Source organism: Abramis brama (assembly GCF_963993115.1).
Source record: "Abramis brama genome assembly, chromosome: 24".
In the NCBI taxonomy this organism is placed as follows: domain Eukaryota; kingdom Metazoa; phylum Chordata; class Actinopteri; order Cypriniformes; family Leuciscidae; genus Abramis; species Abramis brama.
In genome coordinates, this window is record NC_139986.1 from 25,870,047 (window position 1) to 25,892,462 (window position 22,416).

A 22,416-nucleotide genomic window follows, 5' to 3' on the forward strand; every position below is an offset into this window, starting at 1 on the left:
TTTTCATTATTCTTTCATATTTTGTTATGCAATGAGTTTGATGCTCATGCAAACGCTATGCAATATGTCCTACAGATTTAAATGCTTTATTTCCAGACTCGATTTATGTACATCATGTGACATAATTACAAAACAGACTTTTTCATAATTGAGAAATAATGACAAACAAGCAGATTTACATTTAAAAAAATGATCATATAAAATTGATATTCATTGTATTTTTACACATTTTAAAGACAATAAGCTCTTTTAAAAATATAAAACTGACAGTAGCTCCAGCAATACAACCATAAACCTGGATGTGCAGCTGTGGCCTTATTCATGAAACACCAGATAAATTAATTTCTGTGCACATTTCTGTATTGAATTGAACTGAATATGGCAGGTCGAGACCCAATGAGAGTATATGAAAAAATTAAAAAAAGAAGACATTATTAGGCTTTAAATAGGCATAAAACAAATCTAATCAAGAGGTTTGATTGGTTGTACAGCAATAAACAGCATCTGTGCTTGCAGTGTCCACACACACATGTATTTCTGTGTTATTCACACTGAATTCCTGACAGGCAGATTCTCTGGCTCCGCCCTGTCCGACACAGCTCTGTCTGTGATTGGTCAGTTCTCATGATGCAGTTATGTACCATGTGACTGGAGCACAGGTGAGATGACCTGCTTGTCATTTTTGGCCACCCTTTGCTCCTCGTTCGGCCTGTCATCTCCATCCGAACTCATGTCACACTGGACCGACACGAGTCGTTCTCTCTGGCCCGTTCCTGTGGCCGTTTGTGTGTTCAGGGTGGTTTTTCACCCTCCGTCAGTAAAAGCGAGTGTCCTGCAAGGATAAACAGATCAGGTAGAAAATAATTCAGAAAAAAAATCTTCTAAAAGTTTGTGCGATTTAAAAAAAAAATTTTTTTTGAAAGTCTCTTATGTTCAAGACTGCATTTATTTGATCAAAAATACAGTAAAAAAATATGAAATATTATTACAATTAAAAATAACTTTCCTATTTGCATGTATTTTAAAATGTAATTTATTCCTGTGATCAAAGCTGAATTTTCAGCATCATTACTCCAGTCTTCAGTGTCACATGATCCTTCAGAAATCATTCAAATATGATGATTTGCTGCGAGAAACGTGTATCATTATTATCAATGCGGAAAACAGATTCAGATTCAGATACCTTTATTAGTCCCCAAGGGGGCAATTCAGTTTTACAGCCGACCCATCCAAAGGTTTCAAATTAAAAGTGCTTTAGCAAACAATGTATATAAAATATATATATATATATTTTTTTTAAATAAACAGTTTCTTTGATGAATAGAAAGTTAGAAATCTTTTGTAACACGTCTTTACTGTCACTTTTGATCAACTTAATGCATTCTTGCTGAACAAGTATTAATTTCTTAATCTTGTAGAAATACTGTCAAAAGAGTTTGTGTACACTTGCCCCATTGTTTTGCTTCGTAGAAATGTTTATGCACACATAATGTTGATTGAGGCTGTGTGTGTGTGTGTGTGTGTGTGTGTGTGTGTGTGTGTGTGTGTGTGTGTGTGAAACTGACCCATTGGCAGCCACTAGGATTCTTCCCAGTTGTGTGAGCTTTTCTCTGAAGCGCTCAGACGCTGGAGACTGTGGAGAACTTCCTTCAGGCTGTCAGCTGGACAGAGACACACAATATGAATACACACATCCACATGAAGGAAACACACACACACACACACACACACACACATAAGTCTTACCAAGCTCTGCCATGTGAGACTCCATGTTAGACAGCAGCTGAGAGCACATTAACGCGTCGCCTACGACACAAACATCACAGCGGTTATTAAAACACTGAGGTCTGAAAGATCGAGACATCCAAACAGCCTCAGAGACTTCAGACAACATGACACTTCTGTTACACTTCTGTTAGCTCATCAGTCTGCTCACAAGAAAACGCCATTCAAATCTCTATTTAAAAAAACTCTCACTATTAACTACGACTTTTCCCTCAATAAACTCCTAATTACTGCTTATTAATAGCTAGTTAGGTAGTTGTTAAGTTTAGGTATTGGCTAGGATTAGGGATGTAGAATATGGTCATTCAGAATAAGGCATTAATATGTGCTTTATAAAGTACTAATAAACAGCCAATGTCCTAGTAATAATATGCATGCTAATAAACAACTAGTTAATAGTGAGAATTGGACCCTGATTTAAAGTGTTACCAAAAAATGAAAGTGTTAATGACACAACTTTCAAGATGGATCAAGCATGAGATGCATGTAGCAAGTGCTAATATGCTTCTGTGGTTTGGAGTTAATATTGTGTATCTAATTTACTGTTATTTATTTATTTTTTGCAAGCAAAAACACCAATGATTTTCCCTTTTTTTTATTTTTTATTGCAAAATAATGAACTGAAAATAGTTTCTCAAGCAAAACTCTCAGCAAGCCATTACAAAATATATCAATAAATATTTTATTTTTTTTATTTAAACAAAATTATTAGTAGTTTTGCATGCAAATATTTTTCTGCATACTTCATACTCTATAAAACCATAATCTGGTGTGATTTCAATAACATTTTTACAACTGTGTTTAGATTGCAATGCATTCTGGGAAGTAATTAGTGAATGTCCTCTTGTACATGGATTTATAGCTTTCCTCAATAAAAGCACTGGCAGGTTCTGCACACCTTTCCCCGCCGCTCGCGTGTCTTCCTGCGTGAGCTGTGTGTGAGTGTTGCGTAGTGTGTGTAGTTTCCCGCTCAGCGTCTGAACGCGCTGTGTGTTCTCCTGCAGCTCTGCCTGAACACTCTTCCACGACATCTTCTCCTCCATCAGACATCCCTCCATCACGGCACGCAGCTCCTTCTCCTGAGACACCTGAGCCTGTAGAGACTCCACCTCCACACATTGCTACACACACACGCACACACACACAATAACTAAAGCAAACTAAATTGTTGCCAGAACAGCGTTTTTTACAACTTCAATTGTATGCATGGCAAACTTTAATCTTAACGTGTTTGAATGGATATATTTTATAGCATGTTGTTTGTTTTATTGTGACCTGTTACACAACTAAATGAATATAAAAGTACAGTTATGCTCTAAGATTTGATTCGTTTAAAAGCAGTTAAACCATATAAACAATACGGTTATATAACAAGAAGCTACCTGAACACTCCCTGTTAACATTTAACAATTATAACATTAGTGTGTGAACATTAGGTTTAGAAGGTCAACAAGTGCACTAGAGGACAGAAGCTTGTCACTGCAATCTCGGTTTTTTTTTTGACACTGTTGATGTTAAAGTGCATTAAATAATAGCAAGCTAGGTGCAAATTACAAGACGATTTTAATTCTCATTCCTGACAGAATCTACGGCCCTAAAATCCTCTGCATGCAAATGAGCTTTATGAAGTAAAGATCATGCCAGTGTTGCTTTATAGTAATAGTATATACAGAAGTATTTTGAATGAGCTTTTATTGTTATGTTTTAAAGGTGCTGTTTGTAATATTGACAGCTAGTGGTTTAAATGGATACTTCAGTCCAAATTCAAAATGTTAGTTGCTTTGTATGTGCTTTTGTCTGGTTTTTTATATATATATATATATATATTTCTAATTAGCTTTAATTTATATTAATTTCAGTATCAGTAATTTTAGTACTACAACTTTTTTTAGTACTACAACTTTTTAAAGTCTTATTTATATTAATATTTTAATTTATTTCAACTATTTTTGTAGTTTTAGTTTCCATAACACTGGCTCATGTGAAAGGAAGTGATGCGGTCAGTACCTTATGAAGCTGAATGGCCATTTCCTGCATCTCGGCCTCCAGTTTGTCGGCGTACGCCTGCTCTAACGCATCACTGGGCGGCCGGGCGTTACTATGCCAACGGGCTATTGCTGATGTCATCTTCCTCTTAGGACCAAATAGACTATGAAAAGAAAAGCACAACTAGTTAAGTACAATAAAATAAAATAACAATTAATCTGAATAATTTAAAAAAAATGTAAAAAATGAAAAAAATGTTTTTATACAATAATTAAATATGATAAAAATTAAATGAGATACAATACATTTGTGATAAAATACAAAATAATAAAATTAAATGGGATACATTTTTAATATAATAAAATAAGTTTTAATCAAATTAAATAAATCAAATACAATTTTAATTAAAAAAAATACAATAAAATCAAATACATTTTAATATAATAATAAAAAAAAAGTAAAGTTCAATCAATCAAATCAATTTCCATCCATCCATTCTCTAAACCATTTGCACCATGTAGGAACATAGGGATGCTGGAACAAAAAAAGAAAGAAAATAAAAATAAAAAAATAAAATAAATAAATAATTGAATTAAATGAAGGGTTGCTGAATCTGTGAAGGCAGACTCACGTGATGCCAACTTCCTTGAGGTCGTTCTCAGTGAGTGTGAGGAAGATTCTCAGGTCGATGTCTTGGTCCTCCAGCAGGGGGAGGTACTTACTGAACCCGATCTGCTCCAGAAACTCTGCTAGATCCTGTGACACACACACACACACTTTACAGGTCAGGGACACATCTCTACATAACACCCACATGCAAGTGACTAACACACACACACCTTGGGTCCAGTGTATGAAGGAGGAGCTCCAGAGGAACACGGCGCCTCACGGTATCCTGAGCTGTTATGGGGAATCCTGCCTTTGGAGTGCTGGAGTTTGTTGGACCGACGTGGACAACTCCTCTTTGCTTGATCAGAGTCCTGCAAACATGAATGAGATGTTACATGAACAGTTATCGGAGATGCGTGTTGTGATCTGCAGTGATGCATGATGGTTCGGACCTCGTTGCTCTCCAGCGACGCCTCTCTGCTGAGTCCGAGGAGATGAGACAGACCTTCACTGCTGCTGCTGGAGCTCCTCATGGTGGGCATGTCGTGATCAAAGATCAGCTCGTCTACACAGACAGTGGACAGAGATCACATTCTAGCGGATGCATCGGTGGGAATGATGGACATCTCGCTGAACCGCTCACCTCTACTGCTGTTGCTCTGGCCGTCCAGCTCGTTGATGGGGGAAGTGACGTCACGATTGCAGATTCCCTCGCTCTGATCGCCAGCTTCACGTGAGGTCATGTACCCGGGTGGAGCCGCAGGAACCTCTGTAATCAAAGAACATTCGCACACTACCGTTCGTTTTTGAAAGAAGTCTCTTCTGCTCATCAGGGCTGCATTGATTTGATCAAAACTACAGTAAAAACAGTGAAATATTATTACGATTTAAACTGTTTTCTATTTGAATATATTTTAAAAGGTTATTTATTATTTACATTATTTACTTCTGTGATGCAAAGCTGAATGTTACGCATCATTACTCCAGTCTTCAGTGTCACATGATCCTTCAGAAATCATTCTAATATGATGATTTGATGCTCAAGAAACATTTCTGATTATTATCAATGCTGTAAAAACAGCTGTGCTGATTCATATTTTTGTGGAAACTGATTTTTTTTCAGGATTCGTTGTTTAAAAGACCCCAAACTTTTTAAACGGAGTCAGGAAGATTAAAAAAAGAAAAGAAAAAATAAATTAATATTTTTATTTAGCAAAGATGCATTAAATTGATCAAAAGTGAGAGTAAAGATTTCTGTTTGAAATAAACACTGTGCTTTTGAACTTTTAACCCTATTCATCAAAGAATCCTGAAAAAAAAATTATCACGATTTCCAGCAACATTAAGCAGCACAACAGTTTCCAACATTGATAATAATCATAAATGTTTCTTGAGTAGCAAATCAGCATATTAGAATGATTTCTGGAGTAATGATGCTGAAAATTCAGCTTTACATCACAGGAATAAATTACATTTGAACATATATTCAAATAGAAAACAGTTCTTTTAAATGGTAATAATATTTCACAATTTTTTTTTGATCATATAAATGCAGTGAGGAGAGGCGGCATCTGTTAAAAAACAAAAACAAAATCTTCCCGACCCCAAACTTTTGAGCACGTGTATTGAGTACCGTGTCTGGAGCCGACTCTGAAGCGTGCGATAGCTTGAGGGCCGTCGTGAATGCTGGGTCCTCTGGTTCTACAGCGAGCTGAACGGACTCGAGGACTCGAACTTTCCTCTTCAGAGGAACTCAGCTCCTCATACTGAGCTACAGAGAGAGATCAGGTTGTGTTATTCTCTGCATGTGTGATGAAAAAGGAAGATTACAAACGCTAAGGTGTGTGACTGACATGATTTGGCTCTCATGACGTGCATGTCGATGAGGCTGGCGACCTTAGTGTGTCCGTACAACATGGCCAGAGCTCTCGCCGTTTCTCCCTTGATGTTCCTCTCCTCTGTTCGTACACCCTGAATCATACACAGAATCAAGAATACTGAAAAACATACATGCATTTATTATATTCATATAAGGGGTGTAAATATATGCTCTTGCATCATTTAGTACAGACTCATAATTGAATTGTGAGATATCATGAAAGAAGAAATTCAGTCACAATTTGGTTTGATTTTATTTATTTTTGTTCAATGTAGTATAACTTTTTAAAACTATGCGAAGAATAATTAGAGGGACAGTTCATACTAAAAAAGTAGATTTGGATCAGGGGAAATAGGTCTCGATTATCATTTTTCATAATGGATGCATAGAGTTTTCTTTGTCAGACTAATGCACAACCAAAATTATTATAAAAAATACAGTTTTTTATTTTAAATCTATAATATTTCATAGTAAAGTCACACTTGCATGGTTGAGGAGGTACTGAACGATGATTTCATGGCCTGACGCTGCTGCTTCCATGAGCGGTGTGAATCCTGACAGCGGCTCTCTGTGAGGACAGAGGTCAAACATTCATTGGCTCTCAAACGGACACGTGTTTACTGACAGTTATGTATTGTTAATGTATGAACTGTAATTCTGTCATGACATCTCTGAGTGTTTGGCATGGTAATGGATATGATGATGTTGATATGTTTGGTCTTGGCGGAGTAGATCTGCTCAGATCTGCTGCAGAACAAGTACGGGACTTGCTACTGTCAATACACACACACACACACACTGCTGTGAGCGAGTAAGACATGCTGCCGCTGTACAATATAGAGTACATTAACTACCCGTAGCAGATCTATACAGGTGGAGCTGGGGAAGGAGAAGGTTTTCTGAAAGCAAGTTTTTGAAGGATGAGCAGCGAGCTCATTGGCTACTGATACAGCAGGAACCAATCAGCTGTGCCCTATAGAGAACAACGTGATTACAAGCAGATTGAGTTAAGGACCTATCAGTGAGCCATCTAGAGTTTCATGACAGAACTTTGTATTGTTGTAAATGCAGCAAATCATCATATTAGAATGATTTCTGAAGGGTCATGTGACACTGATGCAAAGCTGAATTTTCAGCATAATTACTCCATTCTTCACAGGAATAAATTAGTTTACGTTTTAAAATATATTCAAATAAACAGTTATTTTCAATTGTAATAATAATTCACAATATTACTGTTTTTACAGTATGTTTGATCAAATAAACGCAGCCTTGGTGAGCAGAAGAGGGTTCTTTCAAAACATCAACAAATATTAATTATTCCAAACTTTAGACAGCCAGTGTATCATTTCACAAAAAAATTAAAAATAAATCAGATAAAAAAATAGGTCAAGATACTGAAGATATCACCTTCAATTTATTCATCATATCCAAACTGAAAAGTCAATGTCTAGGGCACACTGCATTGTGGGATTTTAAAATGTCCCATGCAACAGAAAATGTGTATATTGTGCAAAGTATAAATACTACAAAAGCAGTATTGTCTGCTATTCTGAACCAAGCTTGCGTGTGTAAGAAAGTAAGAAGGATATTATAGAAGGATATTATATTTGCTTGTAGGATGGTATTAATGAATGCGAATTTAACTCACTTGACATTTGCATTGGCGTGATGCTCTAATAAGAATTTGACCATCTGCTGATGTCCAGTAGCCGTGCTGTGCAACAAAGCCGTCCATCCGTGCACATCCTTACATTCAAGCTGCGCTCCTTGCTGTACAGAGAGAACGATTCATCCAGTATTGTACAGTGACAGTGGCTTTAAGAATAATATAATAACTGCATAATTCAACTCACAACTTTTCTTTGTCGCTGTTAACAAATTCTCAACATGAATCTCACCTGCAGTAGGAAGTGGGCGATGCTCTCGTTTCCACAGCTGGCGGCGAGCATCAGGGGTGTGAGTCCTTTAGACGTGGTGGTGTTGACACTGATGCCCGTCTCCAGCAGCAGCTTAGCGATGCTATCGTGACCGATATACGCTGCGTACATCAGAGGAGTCCAACCACCAATGTTCTTCCCATCCAAATCCACGTCTCCCCTGAAATAACATTTGGAAACAATAAAAAAGTGGAGATTTTGTAAATAAGTCTTATTGTCGTATTTGGTGACGTTTGGTAAATTAACCTTATTAGGGCAAATTTTAAAGTGTGGCATCTGAGACATGATAACAGTGCATTGTTTGTATGTACTGAATAGATTCTGAATAACAGCTGTAATGTAAGTATTAACATTAATGTTAACATTGTAGGAATTTTTTTTTCAGGGTTTTTTTTTTTTTTTTTCAGGGTTTCTGCAGGTTTTATGAAGGTAAATTTAAGACATTTTAAAGATCTTTTTAAGACCAAGTAAAGAAAATGTAAGGAATAGATTTAAGGGAACACAATACGTCAATATGTTCTCGAAATGTAAAACACAGTGAGTCATTTTAGACTTCAAAGTTTGAAAATAAAACTTGTTAATTCATTTTACAAAGAAGTAGCTTGAATCGCTCTGCTCCCAACCAATAGAATATGGAAATTACTTTTACTGTATCTTCTGATCACATGGCAAAAAAAAGTTTTTAAAAAAATTGTCTTCCAGTTAGTTTTCCTTTTTAAGGTCTTAATTAATAATGTGAGGGAGGATTAAGACTTTTTAAGACCCACAGAAACCCTGTTTTTACAACCAAAAACGTTCTGACGACCGAACCTTTTCTATAAAATCTATTTTGATTAAAGTCTTGAACGTCTTTTCTTCACAATTGTGAGGTATATCAGAGTGAAATGGCTTCTTGAATGAGAAAAAAAAGTAGGGCGGGTCAATGGGGAATTGATTGGATGGTTGTGGTTTGCTATTGGTGGATCTCATGTGAGTGACAGGCTGCCCCGCCCTCGCGCCAGTAAACACGTCATCAGAGAAGAAATGTTGCTGCAAGAGGGAGGGGACTATTTTTGATTAAGGATTAGAGGGCACATGAATTATAAAAAATAATGATATGCACGGATAAATTATTTATAATAAATTCTGCAATATTCCATCAAAAAAGAATTGTCAGTTTTGGTTTCATGTACTTTACAGTGCAGCATCTGATTCTGAAACATGATAACAGTGCATGTATCTATTCTCCACTGTTTGTATTCACACAGCCATCCCTGATTGTTAGTTTTAACATTAATGTTTTTTTTTTAGGTTTTATTTTTTACAACCAAAAACTAACGTTTTGAGAACCAGGACTGTTTCTTTTAAATCTATTTCTTAAAGCACACTGTACTAAAACAAGTCAAAATACGGCCAGCTAGGTAACATGCATGAACATCAAACGTGTTCAATATTACCTGCGAATGCATTCGGTCACCACATCATACTGTCCGATAGAGCAGGCGGTGTGCAGATCCAGCGGCACGTTGAGCTCCTCCGGGCCGATCAGAGCATCTCCACCGTCCGCCAGCCACACGGACAGACTCGCGCCCAACTGGTCCGACTCACTGCTGGCCTCGTCGCTCAGTTCAGACATGCTCCTCTGCAAATGAGCTTTGATATTTACAGTATGTATATGTTATTATTTATTTTATCTCTCTCCAAATAATTTGCAGTTTATTCAGTGAAATAATATTCCGTTATTTGGTCTCGGACATTTAAAGGGCTATTGTCCGTGCATCAATTCAACTCAATTATGCTATCTCATACTCGTATCCATATCCATATTATGTTTATATCATGGTTATGATGCTGAAAGTTAGTTAAACCAAACACTAAATATGGAAATTACAACTTTTTACAACAACAGTTAATGCCATAAACGCTTAACCCAATAACTAAATAAAGCACCCTACAACTAAAAGCGTACAAACCTTGAAATAATTAAAACTTTGCAATATTCAAAGTTTTTTTCAGAAATCGCAACAGCAGCGGCAACTCAAAGGAAGTTTTGTGTTCCAACCGGGCAGTGTTGTTGAATATGTAGTATGGAGCACACAGGGAATTGTAGTCTTTTGTTTGTTTCCCATAATACAGTATGAACCGCAAGTGCGCAATGGAGGACTGCATATCCCATGAGCCTCTGCTCCGGCACTGCTATTTTACGTGCCTGACGACTTCAAACAGCAACACGTTTGTTGATAAACTGCAAAGGAATTTTACACATAAAATTAAAGGTTTGTTTTCACGAAAAGGGTTGACTTAAGGTGAAATAACGCACTTAAAATAAGCCGATAATTCTATTGTAACGTTAAGCCTTTTAAATACGTTGTCATAGCATCTTACACTACATCGTCAACACGCTGCCACAGATATAGCTGCTAATACTAATAGTATTTGCTAAAGAAAAAAGGTACATATAATAAATTATACAAGGTATATATAATAAATATTATATAAAAATATATAGTATTAAACTTTTCACACAAAGTGAGCAAAGCTTTGGTTGTATTCACTTTAACTGCATTTTTTCCATGGTTGTTTTCAATGGCTTGTAAATTTTAAACGTAAAACATGATTAGCAAAATTTTATTCTTAATGAAATTCATAAAGAATGTACAGCAAAATCATGCAATAGAAGTACCACGTGTCTACATAAGGCACAAATCCTGCTGGTTGATGTTAATGGGTACAGTCACAAATTGAAGTTGAAGCAAAACTCTTCATGTGTTTTAGTGAAAACAAAAGGTTTTGTGCCGTCATCAGTCTCTGTGTGTTCATCTGTCTCCCGGAGCTCTTGAGATGGGTCTGCTTTGTCTGTGGGTTGTGTGTTCCTCTCAGCTCTCCGGTGGAACACTGGTTTGCACTCAGAGACAGTGGTGACCCGGGCCGAGGTCATTGCTATGGAAACAGAGACAGCAATTTTAATATCATACTGTCAGGGGTTTCAGGGGCCACAAAAGAGTGCAAGGGGTCAGTAAACAAATTTAGGGGAAAAAACTATGTAAAAAATCAAATGTAAAAAAAGAAAGAAAAAAAAAGAAGAAGAAGATATAATAACCTAAATAGATTAATGTAAAAAAAAAAAAATGATTAAAAAAAATGATTAAAGCAGGGCTGCCAACTTAGTTCAGCTTAGAGTGAGAATTATAGTATTCACACAAATTTCACAATTTGATTCGATTCCGATCTCGATTTCAATTAGATTCAATGTTGATTCAATTTAATTTCGATACTGTATATCAGGTACAGTACGTTATTTTTGGGTGAACTATCCCTTTAAAAGTTAAAATTAACAACAGATTTGTATACAATTGCATATAAGGCAGTTTTTATAATAATAACTTTTTATTGATATAAGGAATGTAATATAGTGCGTTGTTTTTTGTGTGTGTGTGCAAAATGCTCCTCTCTAGAGATCATATTTCTATCTAATCTTTCTAACATACTATGGACACTGAGTGGCTTTTCTTGAGGTAAATGTAAAGTTACGTTACATTGTTTAAAGCTGTTTTATTTTCCGCTGCTGAAACATGATTACATGAGACTTTTCAATAAGTTGTACTGTATCTTTCAGCAAACCTTCTGATCATGTTCATGTTTATTTTAATCTATAACTACAGAAAAGAGGAAGAGATACAGCGATCTCTCACGCCACATTAAAGAACACATTTATTGTTTGAATTTCGTAATAAAATTAGTTTTATATCAAAAGTAAACTGCTCTCTATCAGCAAGTTGTCAGTTTCCTCTTTGCTCCTCTATGTATTTTTGTATTTTGAGAGTTGACAGCCCTGGTAAAGGAAATTAACAGTAAATGGTGAAATAAATTATTTAAATAAATAATACCTAACAGCACAGTACTACAGTGAACATAAAAAAAACATTAAAAAACATAATAGAAACTAAATATGTTCCTTTATTTTTGATACATGAAAATATCTGTCTCTCACACAAGGATATTTGGGGGTCCATTTGTGGCATGTAAACCATCAAAAAACCCTGTTGTAAATTACACCACAAAAAAAAAAAAAAAATATATACAAATATATAAATGTAGATGTATGCCGCTGCCTTACCTGACTGTATGAGTTTGAACTGCTTGGCTTTTTCCTCTTCTATCTTCTTCCTGTAGTCTCCAGAGATCGCTCGCATTACCTGCCTCTTCTTCACCAAAGGAGCTTTGGAGCTTCGTAACGTCTTCAGAGCACGACTTGCTTCTTCCCCTAAACAGAGACATATAAGGTGCGTTAACGCCATGTCGTAATTACCGTAAAAAGAGTTCATGTCCTCGTAGCGCTCGAAATTACAACTTGTAATGCCTGCTACAGACTGTGCGATTTCGGCAATCCTACAAGACCATTACAAGTCACACTGCATGACATGGATCTAGTAAACTTGGGTGCGACATGTATGTAGACTTATGTAGAATCGTAGGCTTCGACACAGGTTAGAATAGAAAAATAAAACATCATCAGTGTGCTAGTGGTAAACAAATAGAGCAAGATGAATCGCACTTTGGCAATTGTGGTTTTTATGTGCGCTGAAAAGAAGAGGAGGAAGCGAAAGAGGAGAATATGGTCATGGCTTGGGAAAAGAGGCCAACTTGGCATGCTATTTTGTAAATGGCTAGTCTGTAGACGTAGGTCGTAGCAGCAAACACACTGAGATGATCATGCTGAATTTATGCTCTCAGTAAATTAGACTATCTTTGGTCGCAAGACCGTGACAACGGCCGTCTTTGAAACTCCATCACTGTATGACATAGGACCAGCGTTTAGGAGCCATGATCATAGAAATCAACATGATTGGTCATCTTTCATCTGGGACGGTCCAAAATCCTACAATGTGTACCGGGCACAAGATAGGAATTTTCTGAGAGGTCCAACTTGTACGTTCTGACCGCTGTACCACCTGACCGCTGTACCACCTGACCGCTGTATCACCTGACCGCTGTATCACCTGACCGCTGTATCACCTGACCGCTGTACCACCTGACCGCTGTATCACCTGACCGCTGTACCACCTGATCGCTGTACCACCTGACCGCTGTATCACCTGACCGCTGTATCACCTGACCGCTGTACCACCTGACCGCTGTACCACCTGATCGCTGTACCACCTGACCGCTGTATCACCTGACCGCTGTATCACCTGACCGCTGTACCACCTGATCGCTGTACCACCTGACCGCTGTACCACCTGTTTGCTGTACCACCTGACCGCTGTACCACCTGACCGCTGTACCACCTGACCGCTGTATCACCTGACCGCTGTATCACCTGACCGCTGTACCACCTGACCGCTGTATCACCTGACCGCTGTACCACCTGATCGCTGTACCACCTGACCGCTGTACCACCTGACCGCTGTATCACCTGACCGCTGTATCACCTGACCGCTGTATCACCTGACCGCTGTACCACCTGACCGCTGTATCACCTGACCGCTGTACCACCTGATCGCTGTACCACCTGACCGCTGTACCACCTGACCGCTGTACCACCTGACCGCTGTACCACCTGATCGCTGTACCACCTGACCGCTGTATCACCTGACCGCTGTACCACCTGATCGCTGTACCACCTGACCGCTGTACCACCTGTTTGCTGTACCACCTGACCGCTGTACCACCTGACCGCTGTACCACCTGACCGCTGTACCACCTGATCGCTGTACCACCTGTGTGCTGTACCACCTGACCGCTGTACCACCTGACCGCTGTACCACCTGATCGCTGTACCACCTGTGTGCTGTACCACCTGACCGCTGTACCACCTGACCGCTGTACCACCTGACCGCTGTACCACCTGATCGCTGTACCACCTGTGTGCTGTACCACCTGACCGCTGTACCACCTGACCGCTGTACCACCTGACTGCTGCAGATTCATTTAGGTTGTTGATAGTGGTGCTGTAGGAACGTAACATTCCCAGTCTGACAATTTCTAAATTACAGTAATTACGACATGGCGTGAGCGCAGCATATGTATAGCGAGAAGTCCAGTATTTTTGTCCAGAGTTTGTGTAAATATATATATATATATATATATGTTGTATTTGTAGTGTTGTCAGTCACACTCACTTTGTTTGCTGGATGTTTTGTGAGTTCTCAGGCCCAGCTCGAGCTGTTCGATGCACCAGTCCAGCTCTCGGTTCAGCTGCTCATCAGGAGTCTAACACACACAGTTATAAAGTCCAACTTATTTAACTCTCTTTGCCACAGCTTATACATGCAAACACACTGATAAATAATGTATACATAAAGTATTTGTAAATATCATGTACATATTTTTTATATATTTTCTATACAGTCCTTAACGATTCCTAATGAAAATGATTGCGTGCATGCTCAATTTTAAAAGCATGCAATTGTGTTTGTGCTTACTAATTCTGTAGTCTCTTGTTTCGATGTTTCATCAGCTGTGCTTGTTATTCCTTTCTGCTGACCGTCTTTCCCGTCTGCTGCTGTTTTCTTCTTCTTCTTCTTCTTGTGTTTCTTAGCACTGGCAGGAGCCTCAGCTGTTTTGGGGTCCAGCACTGTGTCAGTCTCTGCCTCTCCACTCTTGCCCTCCGTGCTTTTCTCATTTCCCAACATTCTGGGTGTTCCTGGAAAGAATACACAAATTGAGAGCATTTATGTGGATGTTACTAAGCCATACAGATAAATTAAAAATAAAAGTCTGCACGTATATTCAATAAATTCACCTTGAATGGTTTATGATCTGCTTTGCAGAGAAATCTTACCTGTTTCAGTTGACGACTCTGTCATAGCTGGAGTTTTAATCTTCTGAAAACCAAATACACTCGTAGTCTGCACACTAACGATCAACTATCAAGTGTGCAGCACTTAAGGAAAAAAATTAACAGAAATGTGACAGAGTCAGGTAACTACTTATGAATTTTAAATGCATGATGTTTACAAATATAAAATACTCGTGGGTTAATATCCCATGTGTGTGCACCAATCAAAGGGTTCCGCCGATAACAAATCCGCTGTTCCAAACGTTCCTACAGCAGCGTGATATAATTTACAATGGTAACACACAAAGACTGCACTAAAAAAAGTAGATGATCTCAAAAGCATTTGTCTTCATTGTTTTCAGGGCAACGATTGTTGCAATAATGTATCAATAATATTTTGTATTAGTTATTATTATAAGGAATCGTAGGGACGGTTGTTCTTACACGATGGTTATGTAATCGACACCAACATGACTAGAAATGAAAAGCTTTTTAAAAGCATCTAACGCCGATGTTTCATGAAGAGTGTTGATAAATAGTCATAAAGCCATTTGAAAACACTTAACTGTTTAAACAATATGAATTCATCTGCAGAAACAAGACGAAAAGGGTTTAAACAATTACATCAAAACCGCGCTATAACTAATATAAATAAATACTAAAGAAGGGTAAAATCTCCCCCTCGGCCCTTCAGCCAATGAGCGACGGCGTGGGCGTGGCCCAACGCGCGCACAGACGTCAGTGCCTGTATAAATAAAGGGCAGCTCTCTCTGCGCGTGACCGACGTTCCTTGTTTTGGGTTTGACGGATTAACCGAAACAAAAAATCGTAAGTATCTTTAACATTCGGTCTTTAACTAATAAGCGCCTATAGTATCGTGTATTTAACACACTAAAGATCGTATGTATAATATTTTTAGAACACCGGTAATGTTTCAGTCTGTTTTCGGTGTTTGAATTCGCAAGCGACGGTTTTAGATCCTTTTTGTCGCGGTAGCAACAAGCTAAGCTAACGAGCGTGAGTTCATACTTACTTGTGCTTTATTTTTATAAGTTATTTCGCTATTTTAGCCTTAATTATGTGTTTTTAGTACGTAATCTAACAACACGTGTCGTTTTTCATTTAAACACTTTTATATGGAGTTACTGAATTATCGGTGTAGACAAAGAGAAGGCTATAATTGGTGTTCTTGGGCGCCATGTTACACATAAAGGCAGAAACGTGTATGTGTCTCATCCTGAGATGGTGGACTTCACTACTGCATAAATCAGCGCTTCTATATTTCAATTTGCCGGTTGTTTCTCATCTCTTTCGCTAAAATCGAAGCGGACATGGCGTATTTGTAGTACTAGTTGCTGAATGGTTGAATGAAACCGACTACCGTTGAAGATATTTGCCTTCAGGCAATGTGTGTGCGTTGAATGGGACTCGGTTATGTGTGTGTGTGACCCAGTGTCCCACTGTGAGTTGTTCAGCTTATTGTTTCGCTACAACACGCGTTTCTAACTTAACGTTACCTGCTTATTTATCCAATTTACTCGCAAATTAATTCATAAAATGTACGTTTTTAAAATTATAAATTATTTTGCCAGCTTTAAAGTTCACGTTTATATTCGATCTCCTAAATGGCGCCAGCAAGTTGTACATTAGCATATAGGGTAACGTTATTGCTAATTTGCTACGGTCCTTCCCTAAACCGTAAATTCTTTATGCATGACTTTATTATGGGCGGGACCGAAAGAGTTTTGTTGTTGATTGCGTCATTGCATGCGTAGTTCCCCGCGGCTGCTGTTCTCATCGGCTCTTGTTCCTCTTTAGACCGCTTCATTAGAGTGCCATGGCACGTACCAAACAGACTGCCCGTAAGTCCACCGGTGGTAAAGCCCCCAGGAAGCAGCTGGCCACCAAAGCGGCCAGGAAGAGTGCGCCGTCTACAGGTGGAGTCAAGAAGCCCCACAGATACCGGTGAGAGACACAAGTTGTTTATATATGCATGTGCTTGTATGTGTAAACATTTTATAGAATTTTTTTATATGCATGTACATTTATTCACATTTTTACTATGCAAGTGTATACACTTGCATGCATTGTGTAATATATTGTTTGTATATGCATGTATTGGGGGTGTAACGGTACGCAAAAGTCACGGTTCGGTTTATTTCCGGTACAGTAAGGGAAAGAAATGCAAACATTAAACTGCAGGTTGTTTATTACTATAAACTTTTTTTTAACAATTTGTTTACACTTTTAAAAAAAAAAACTTTTTAATAAAATATATATAAAATAAAAAAGAATAAGAAATAAAATACTGCTGCAAAGTTCTCCACTAAATAAAATACTCTGTCTCAAACCAATATCACATAATACATTTAATGAGAAATTTAAATAAATAACTATGATTACAGTGCAGCATTACCAATCCCAGCTTGTAGGCCTGCTCATATTTAAAAATTAAGGCTGGGAATCGATTAAAAAAAAGAACTAATTAATTTCACAATTTGCTGTAATTAACTGCAATTCCTCCAAGCTTGTAATCAATAATTAAACTTAGAATCACCTAATTAAATGAAACACCGGGGGAAAAAAGGAACAGAAAATAGCCCTATATTAAAATATTAAACATGCATACATTAATGTATTATTATTTTTCAATAATCAATCAACATAATCAATTTAAGGTTTTTTCTTTTTTTTACTAATTATCAAAATAAAATATAGTCCTACAAAGCTATTATTACCATAGCATGTGATCAGAGCAGGTCATTTTACCATTGTTGCCAGCATGACTATACCAGCTCAGCAAACAGAAGTCTACTACTGAGAAATTTCACCTTATTTGAGCGGACTTTGCTTTTCTAGTGCGTGATCGGTCCATGATTTGCGCACACGGAGCGGAAAAGCTTTTTTTCGCCCTGCAGTCTTTTTTATTTTTTTATTATGCCTTAAACAACATGTACAGAACAATACAGCAGACAATATAAAGCCAGGAAAGTAAAGGAAAGAAAAGAAAAAAAGAAAAGGGGAAAAAAAAAGGCAAGACCTTTACATTACTCAAATATTTTGAAGACCGAACATAAACGGACAGTTTTAATAGCCTTTCTATTAGTGCAATAGTACAAAAGTAATTTTCCACTTTCCACACTGTAAAACAGGGTTTTCTATTAGAAAATTTACACTTATGGATGTGAAACTTAACTAAAAGAATAAACAGATTAATAACAAAGGCTTCGTTATTCGCATTATCCTGAGTAAAATATCCAAAAACTACATTTTCAAAAAGCAAAATAAAATTAGAGAGCACCTTTTCTGTGATAAACACAGAGACGTCATACCACAGCTTTTTAACAAAACTACAGTGCCAATTTCGCCCTGCAGTCGATTTCATTGGTTTAGGTTACAGTGATGACGGGTAAAACTTTAGAATCAGCTGCAGGACGGGATTTGCGCTGAACGCGGAGACTTACGCCACTTAATGTTCGTGTGGAAACCCGAAAATGTACCTATGTTCCGCACACAAAATATTGCATTCGGTACACGCGTGCACCGAACCGAAAGCCCTGTACCGAAACGGTCCGGTACGAATACACGTACCGTTACACCCCTAGCATGTATGCTTTATGTATATAGTGCATATGTACATGTAAACCATTGCATATAATTTCTTGCATGTATATTGCATAATGTGTATAAATGGTACTTTGCATTTTTGTAAAAATCCCAATAGATACTAAATGCAGTTTTTTTTTTTTTTTTTTTTTTTTTTTTCTAGTCCAGGAACTGTGGCTCTTCGTGAGATCCGTCGGTACCAGAAGTCCACCGAGTTGCTGATCCGCAAGCTTCCGTTCCAGCGTCTGGTTCGTGAGATTGCTCAGGATTTCAAGACTGACTTGCGTTTCCAGAGCGCTGCCATTGGTGCCCTGCAGGTGTGTGTTCTAGTTGTGGATTTTGTATAGCTCCATCTAATGGAGCAGATCGAAACCTTTTTGTCCCAGTGTCCACAATATTTGACAGCCCCCTGTACTCGATTTCTACCCAATAAAATATTTTAGAGCTTGGCATAACTACAAAGTTGTATATTTATTAAAATAACCAAATGTTTATTTATTTTTTTGTAGTTTTGGCTCATTTTAATTCAGTTTGAGGCCCCCTAGTGGACCCTGAGATCCACTGACCTAATGCTTCAGTTTTTTTGTTTTTGTTCTCTCCTAATGTTTTGTCTTTGATTTGTAGGAGGCAAGCGAAGCATATCTGGTGGGTCTGTTTGAGGACACTAACTTGTGCGCCATCCACGCCAAACGTGTCACCATCATGCCCAAAGACATCCAGTTGGCCCGTCGAATCCGTGGAGAGCGTGCTTAAACTTTACCATTTACTCAACTTTATTTTTGTGTGTGGAGGAAGATATGAGGGATGGGTTTGTTGTGTGGGTGGGTTGGGTGGGAGGGGCATTGGGGTTCTTATGCTCTTGACTATAAATGCCTGTGTAGTTTAAGTTTATTTTTTGTATTTTTTGGTAGTTGCGGTAGGGGAGGGGTATCTTGTGGTTAAAGCTGATAGTAGGGGGGGCAGCGTCAGAACATTCCGGGAGCTCCTCAGGGTTTTAAAGTTTGTATTTTAGACTTTCATATACCTCTGCCTAGTCTGCATGCTTCATGATGAATTAGAATGTCCATTTGATTTCTATCGTTATTATATTGGGTTTCTCTTCTATTGTGGCCATTTGGTTGTAAATAAACTTTCCACTACCTCAATCTTGCTGCTCATTTTGTCTTTAGTTGGGTTTCACATGTCAGTCTTTTTTTTCTTTTGGCATATTTTTGAGGTTTGAGGCATCTAGATCATGGATGTCTAGATCAAGAACTTTTGTCCTGCAGAGTTTAGCTCCAACCCTGATAACGCTCCTTCCTATATCTTTTCTAGTAATCCTGAAGACCTTGATTGGCTTGTTCAGGTGTGATTACAAAAGTTGGCCCAAGTTGCACTTCCATGATCTAGATCAGGGTTCACCAATCTCGGTCCTGGAGGGCCGCTGTCCTGCAGAGTTTAGCTCCAACCCCAATTAAACACACCTGAACCAGCTAATCAAGGTCTCACTAGACGTGCTAGAAACTTTCAAACAGGTGTGTTGGAGCTAAACTCTGCAGGACAGCAGCCCTCCAGGACCGAGACTGGTGAACCCTGATCTAGATGCTAATGTCTTCAAAGCTCCAATAAAATTGAGTTTACTTGGACTTGATGCCCTCTAGGTTCTGAAAATGGGTCAAGTCATGTTTTAGTTTAAAATTCAATGTCATTTACCCCAGGTTGCACAAACAACGCTTAGGCCTAGTCCCAGAATAAAGTTCCAGTTTTAACTGGAAGCAACTCATATCTTAAAGCTACAGTGTAATTTAAGTTGATTCTTAGCAAAAAACACTGTTCTTTCAAAATGAGTGCTCAATGTGTAATTACTTCTACCAACTAATCAAGTATTCTCATAAGCGTAGAATCTGCCATTTAGAATACATACGAGTGAGTCGCTTGAATGGCGGCAGCCATGTTGCGCCTCCATCTTGAAAATACATTAGCCAAAGAGGGACATACCTGGAAATTCAAGCTTCACCTTTCGCGTTTTGATACTCAGTGGCACTGTGACAAATGCGAGGGGGAGATTACTCGCGACAACAGGTGTTGTGCCGAATTATTACCCCCTCGTTGAAGTCAGTACCTGATTGCCTAATCCTAACCCCTCCCCCACAACTAATCCTAAACCTACCAATACTAGGGGGGTAATAATTTGGCACAACACCTGTTGATTTGAAATAATACGGCCACCGTAGGAGTTAAAAAGCCCTCGGAATGGGAGGGGCTAGAAAGTAATATTCAGTTGGTAAACAATTTCACCGCTAGTCGGGAGAAAATCCTACACAGTGTAGCTTTAATGTCAGACCCATTGTTTTGTCTCAAGATGCACACCAGTAATGTTTCTTCTAAAGCAAGTATATGAAAGCTACTTAAATGTCCTAGTTGAACTAATGCCTAATCCTCACTTAATCTAATCCCTGTCTGTGAAACCAGGCCTTAAAGTAAAAACCAAGTACTAAAATAAGTTTACACTCTTTATTATACAGATCAAGCATTACTTTATGAAGACCCATTCTCAATGTGTTTGATCATGAGTTTCCCTGATTGGGAGTTACACCACAATTGCAATTCAGAAGTTTCTCCATTAGCTTCCTATCTGACTTTTCAATATAAATCTAACTACAGGTTCACTGCACTCGTAGTGTCTGGACGGTCAGTTTGATATTTCAATTTTTCTTATTTCCGACTCTTTGGAGAATGCATTTTTACTTCTGAAGGCATCATTCAATGATAAATAAACATCACAAATGCAAAATGTCTCTTAAGCCACTATGATGGTTTGTTTTTGACAGCGACTTGCTCCTGTTCATCATCGGACAGCAGTCCTGGTAAATGTTCGTACAGGTTTTTATCCAGAGTCTTGTCCATCTCGGTCTCTTTCCTGAACGCGCACCAGAGGAGGAACCCCACTCCAAAGATGCTGATGGGTACAACTTTCCACCAGGGACGCTGGTAATTGCTCCCCAGGGAACGGTCCACATTCCAGGTGCGGTGACTGGCTTTGCTCGTTGAGAACTTGATGGGCTTGGATATTACTTCATCATCCTCATCGTCATCCGGAGGTTTTCTGGACTTTGCATAAAGCTGTGATGTAATGGACAGCATCCTTGTGGCACATGGTCTACAGGTTTAAAAGTAATGAACATTTAATAAAACACATTACTTTTTTTTTAATATCACAACATTAGAGATATTATAAATACAACCAGTGCTTATTTTTGTCAAAAACAATGATGTACCACTGATTGTGATATCCCTCCAGCCAAGGTCAGCTGACAATTTAAGAGATCATTAAAGAGTGTTAAACGAAAAAAAAGAAATCTGTTTAAGAAATACATTTCAATGATCAACAAAAATGTTTCAATTAACTAAAAGTTTTCATTAATGTCCAACGCAGAGCAATTTGACAGCACAAACCCTATCGAGGTGAATGATTGTTATTTCATAATCAATACAAGGACAAAATATTCACTTGCCTTAAATTCACATTCCTTTGCCTTGTAAAAACATTGTGACTTAAAGAAATTCGAGATAAATGAAAGCAGGCTTTTGACATCTTCAGAGCTTATTCATATCAGACGTAACCATAGACAGTAAAAGAAACGTAACTCTCCCAGGTCATGTAACGAGTGCTACTGTAAACTCCACCCGGGAGGAAACTACAATTCACTGAAATGTAGTTCCGCTTTCATCTTTAGACGTTTTAAGAGAATAGTTTGTCTAATCACTTCAAATATACTATAGGGCTGCTCATAATACAAATATTATAAAAACATCATCGTATTCTAATAAAGTGTAAATGTAATAAAGTGTATTCTTGGATTACGTGACAG

General features: G+C 38.1%; 4 protein-coding genes across 5 annotated transcripts; 1 reads left to right on the forward strand and 3 right to left on the reverse strand.

Moving 5' to 3' along the window:
- Positions 1–67: 67 nt before the first annotated feature.
- Positions 68–10,267, reverse strand: anks3 (ankyrin repeat and sterile alpha motif domain containing 3). 2 transcript variants are annotated; one of them, XM_084103122.1, is made up of 16 exons: positions 10,152–10,267; positions 9,636–9,831; positions 8,161–8,359; positions 7,911–8,032; positions 6,746–6,827; positions 6,234–6,351; positions 6,014–6,151; positions 5,024–5,149; positions 4,833–4,945; positions 4,611–4,751; positions 4,403–4,527; positions 3,793–3,934; positions 2,684–2,906; positions 1,747–1,806; positions 1,566–1,661; positions 68–832 (listed from the first exon to the last, which is right to left on the reverse strand). In XM_084103122.1, the coding sequence occupies exons 2-15, from the start codon at positions 9,812–9,814 to the stop codon at positions 1,579–1,581; spliced, it is 1,851 nt and encodes a 616-aa protein (XP_083959248.1). In that variant the 5' UTR covers positions 9,815–9,831; positions 10,152–10,267; the 3' UTR covers positions 68–832; positions 1,566–1,578. The 2 variants fall into 2 exon arrangements, with proteins under 2 accessions (XP_083959248.1, XP_083959249.1); XM_084103123.1 differs by having other exon boundaries at positions 9,636–9,820; positions 10,152–10,263.
- A 523-nt stretch (positions 10,268–10,790) lies between these two features.
- Positions 10,791–16,838, reverse strand: cUnh8orf33 (chromosome Un C8orf33 homolog). Its single transcript, XM_084103125.1, has 5 exons — positions 14,963–16,838; positions 14,604–14,824; positions 14,301–14,391; positions 12,296–12,442; positions 10,791–11,118 (listed from the first exon to the last, which is right to left on the reverse strand). The coding sequence occupies exons 1-5, from the start codon at positions 14,985–14,987 to the stop codon at positions 10,913–10,915; spliced, it is 690 nt and encodes a 229-aa protein (XP_083959251.1). The 5' UTR covers positions 14,988–16,838; the 3' UTR covers positions 10,791–10,912.
- Positions 15,692–19,710, forward strand: h3f3d (H3 histone, family 3D). The gene is made up of 4 exons (XM_084103126.1): positions 15,692–15,787; positions 16,778–16,924; positions 18,729–18,882; positions 19,190–19,710. Exons 2-4 carry the CDS (start codon positions 16,797–16,799, stop codon positions 19,316–19,318), a joined length of 411 nt encoding a protein of 136 aa, XP_083959252.1. The 5' UTR covers positions 15,692–15,787; positions 16,778–16,796; the 3' UTR covers positions 19,319–19,710.
- A 1,334-nt stretch (positions 19,711–21,044) lies between these two features.
- uqcc4 (ubiquinol-cytochrome c reductase complex assembly factor 4) lies at positions 21,045–22,220 on the reverse strand. The gene is made up of 2 exons (XM_084102725.1): positions 22,060–22,220; positions 21,045–21,704 (listed from the first exon to the last, which is right to left on the reverse strand). Exons 1-2 carry the CDS (start codon positions 22,137–22,139, stop codon positions 21,353–21,355), a joined length of 432 nt encoding a protein of 143 aa, XP_083958851.1. The 5' UTR covers positions 22,140–22,220; the 3' UTR covers positions 21,045–21,352.
- Positions 22,221–22,416: the final 196 nt, after the last annotated feature.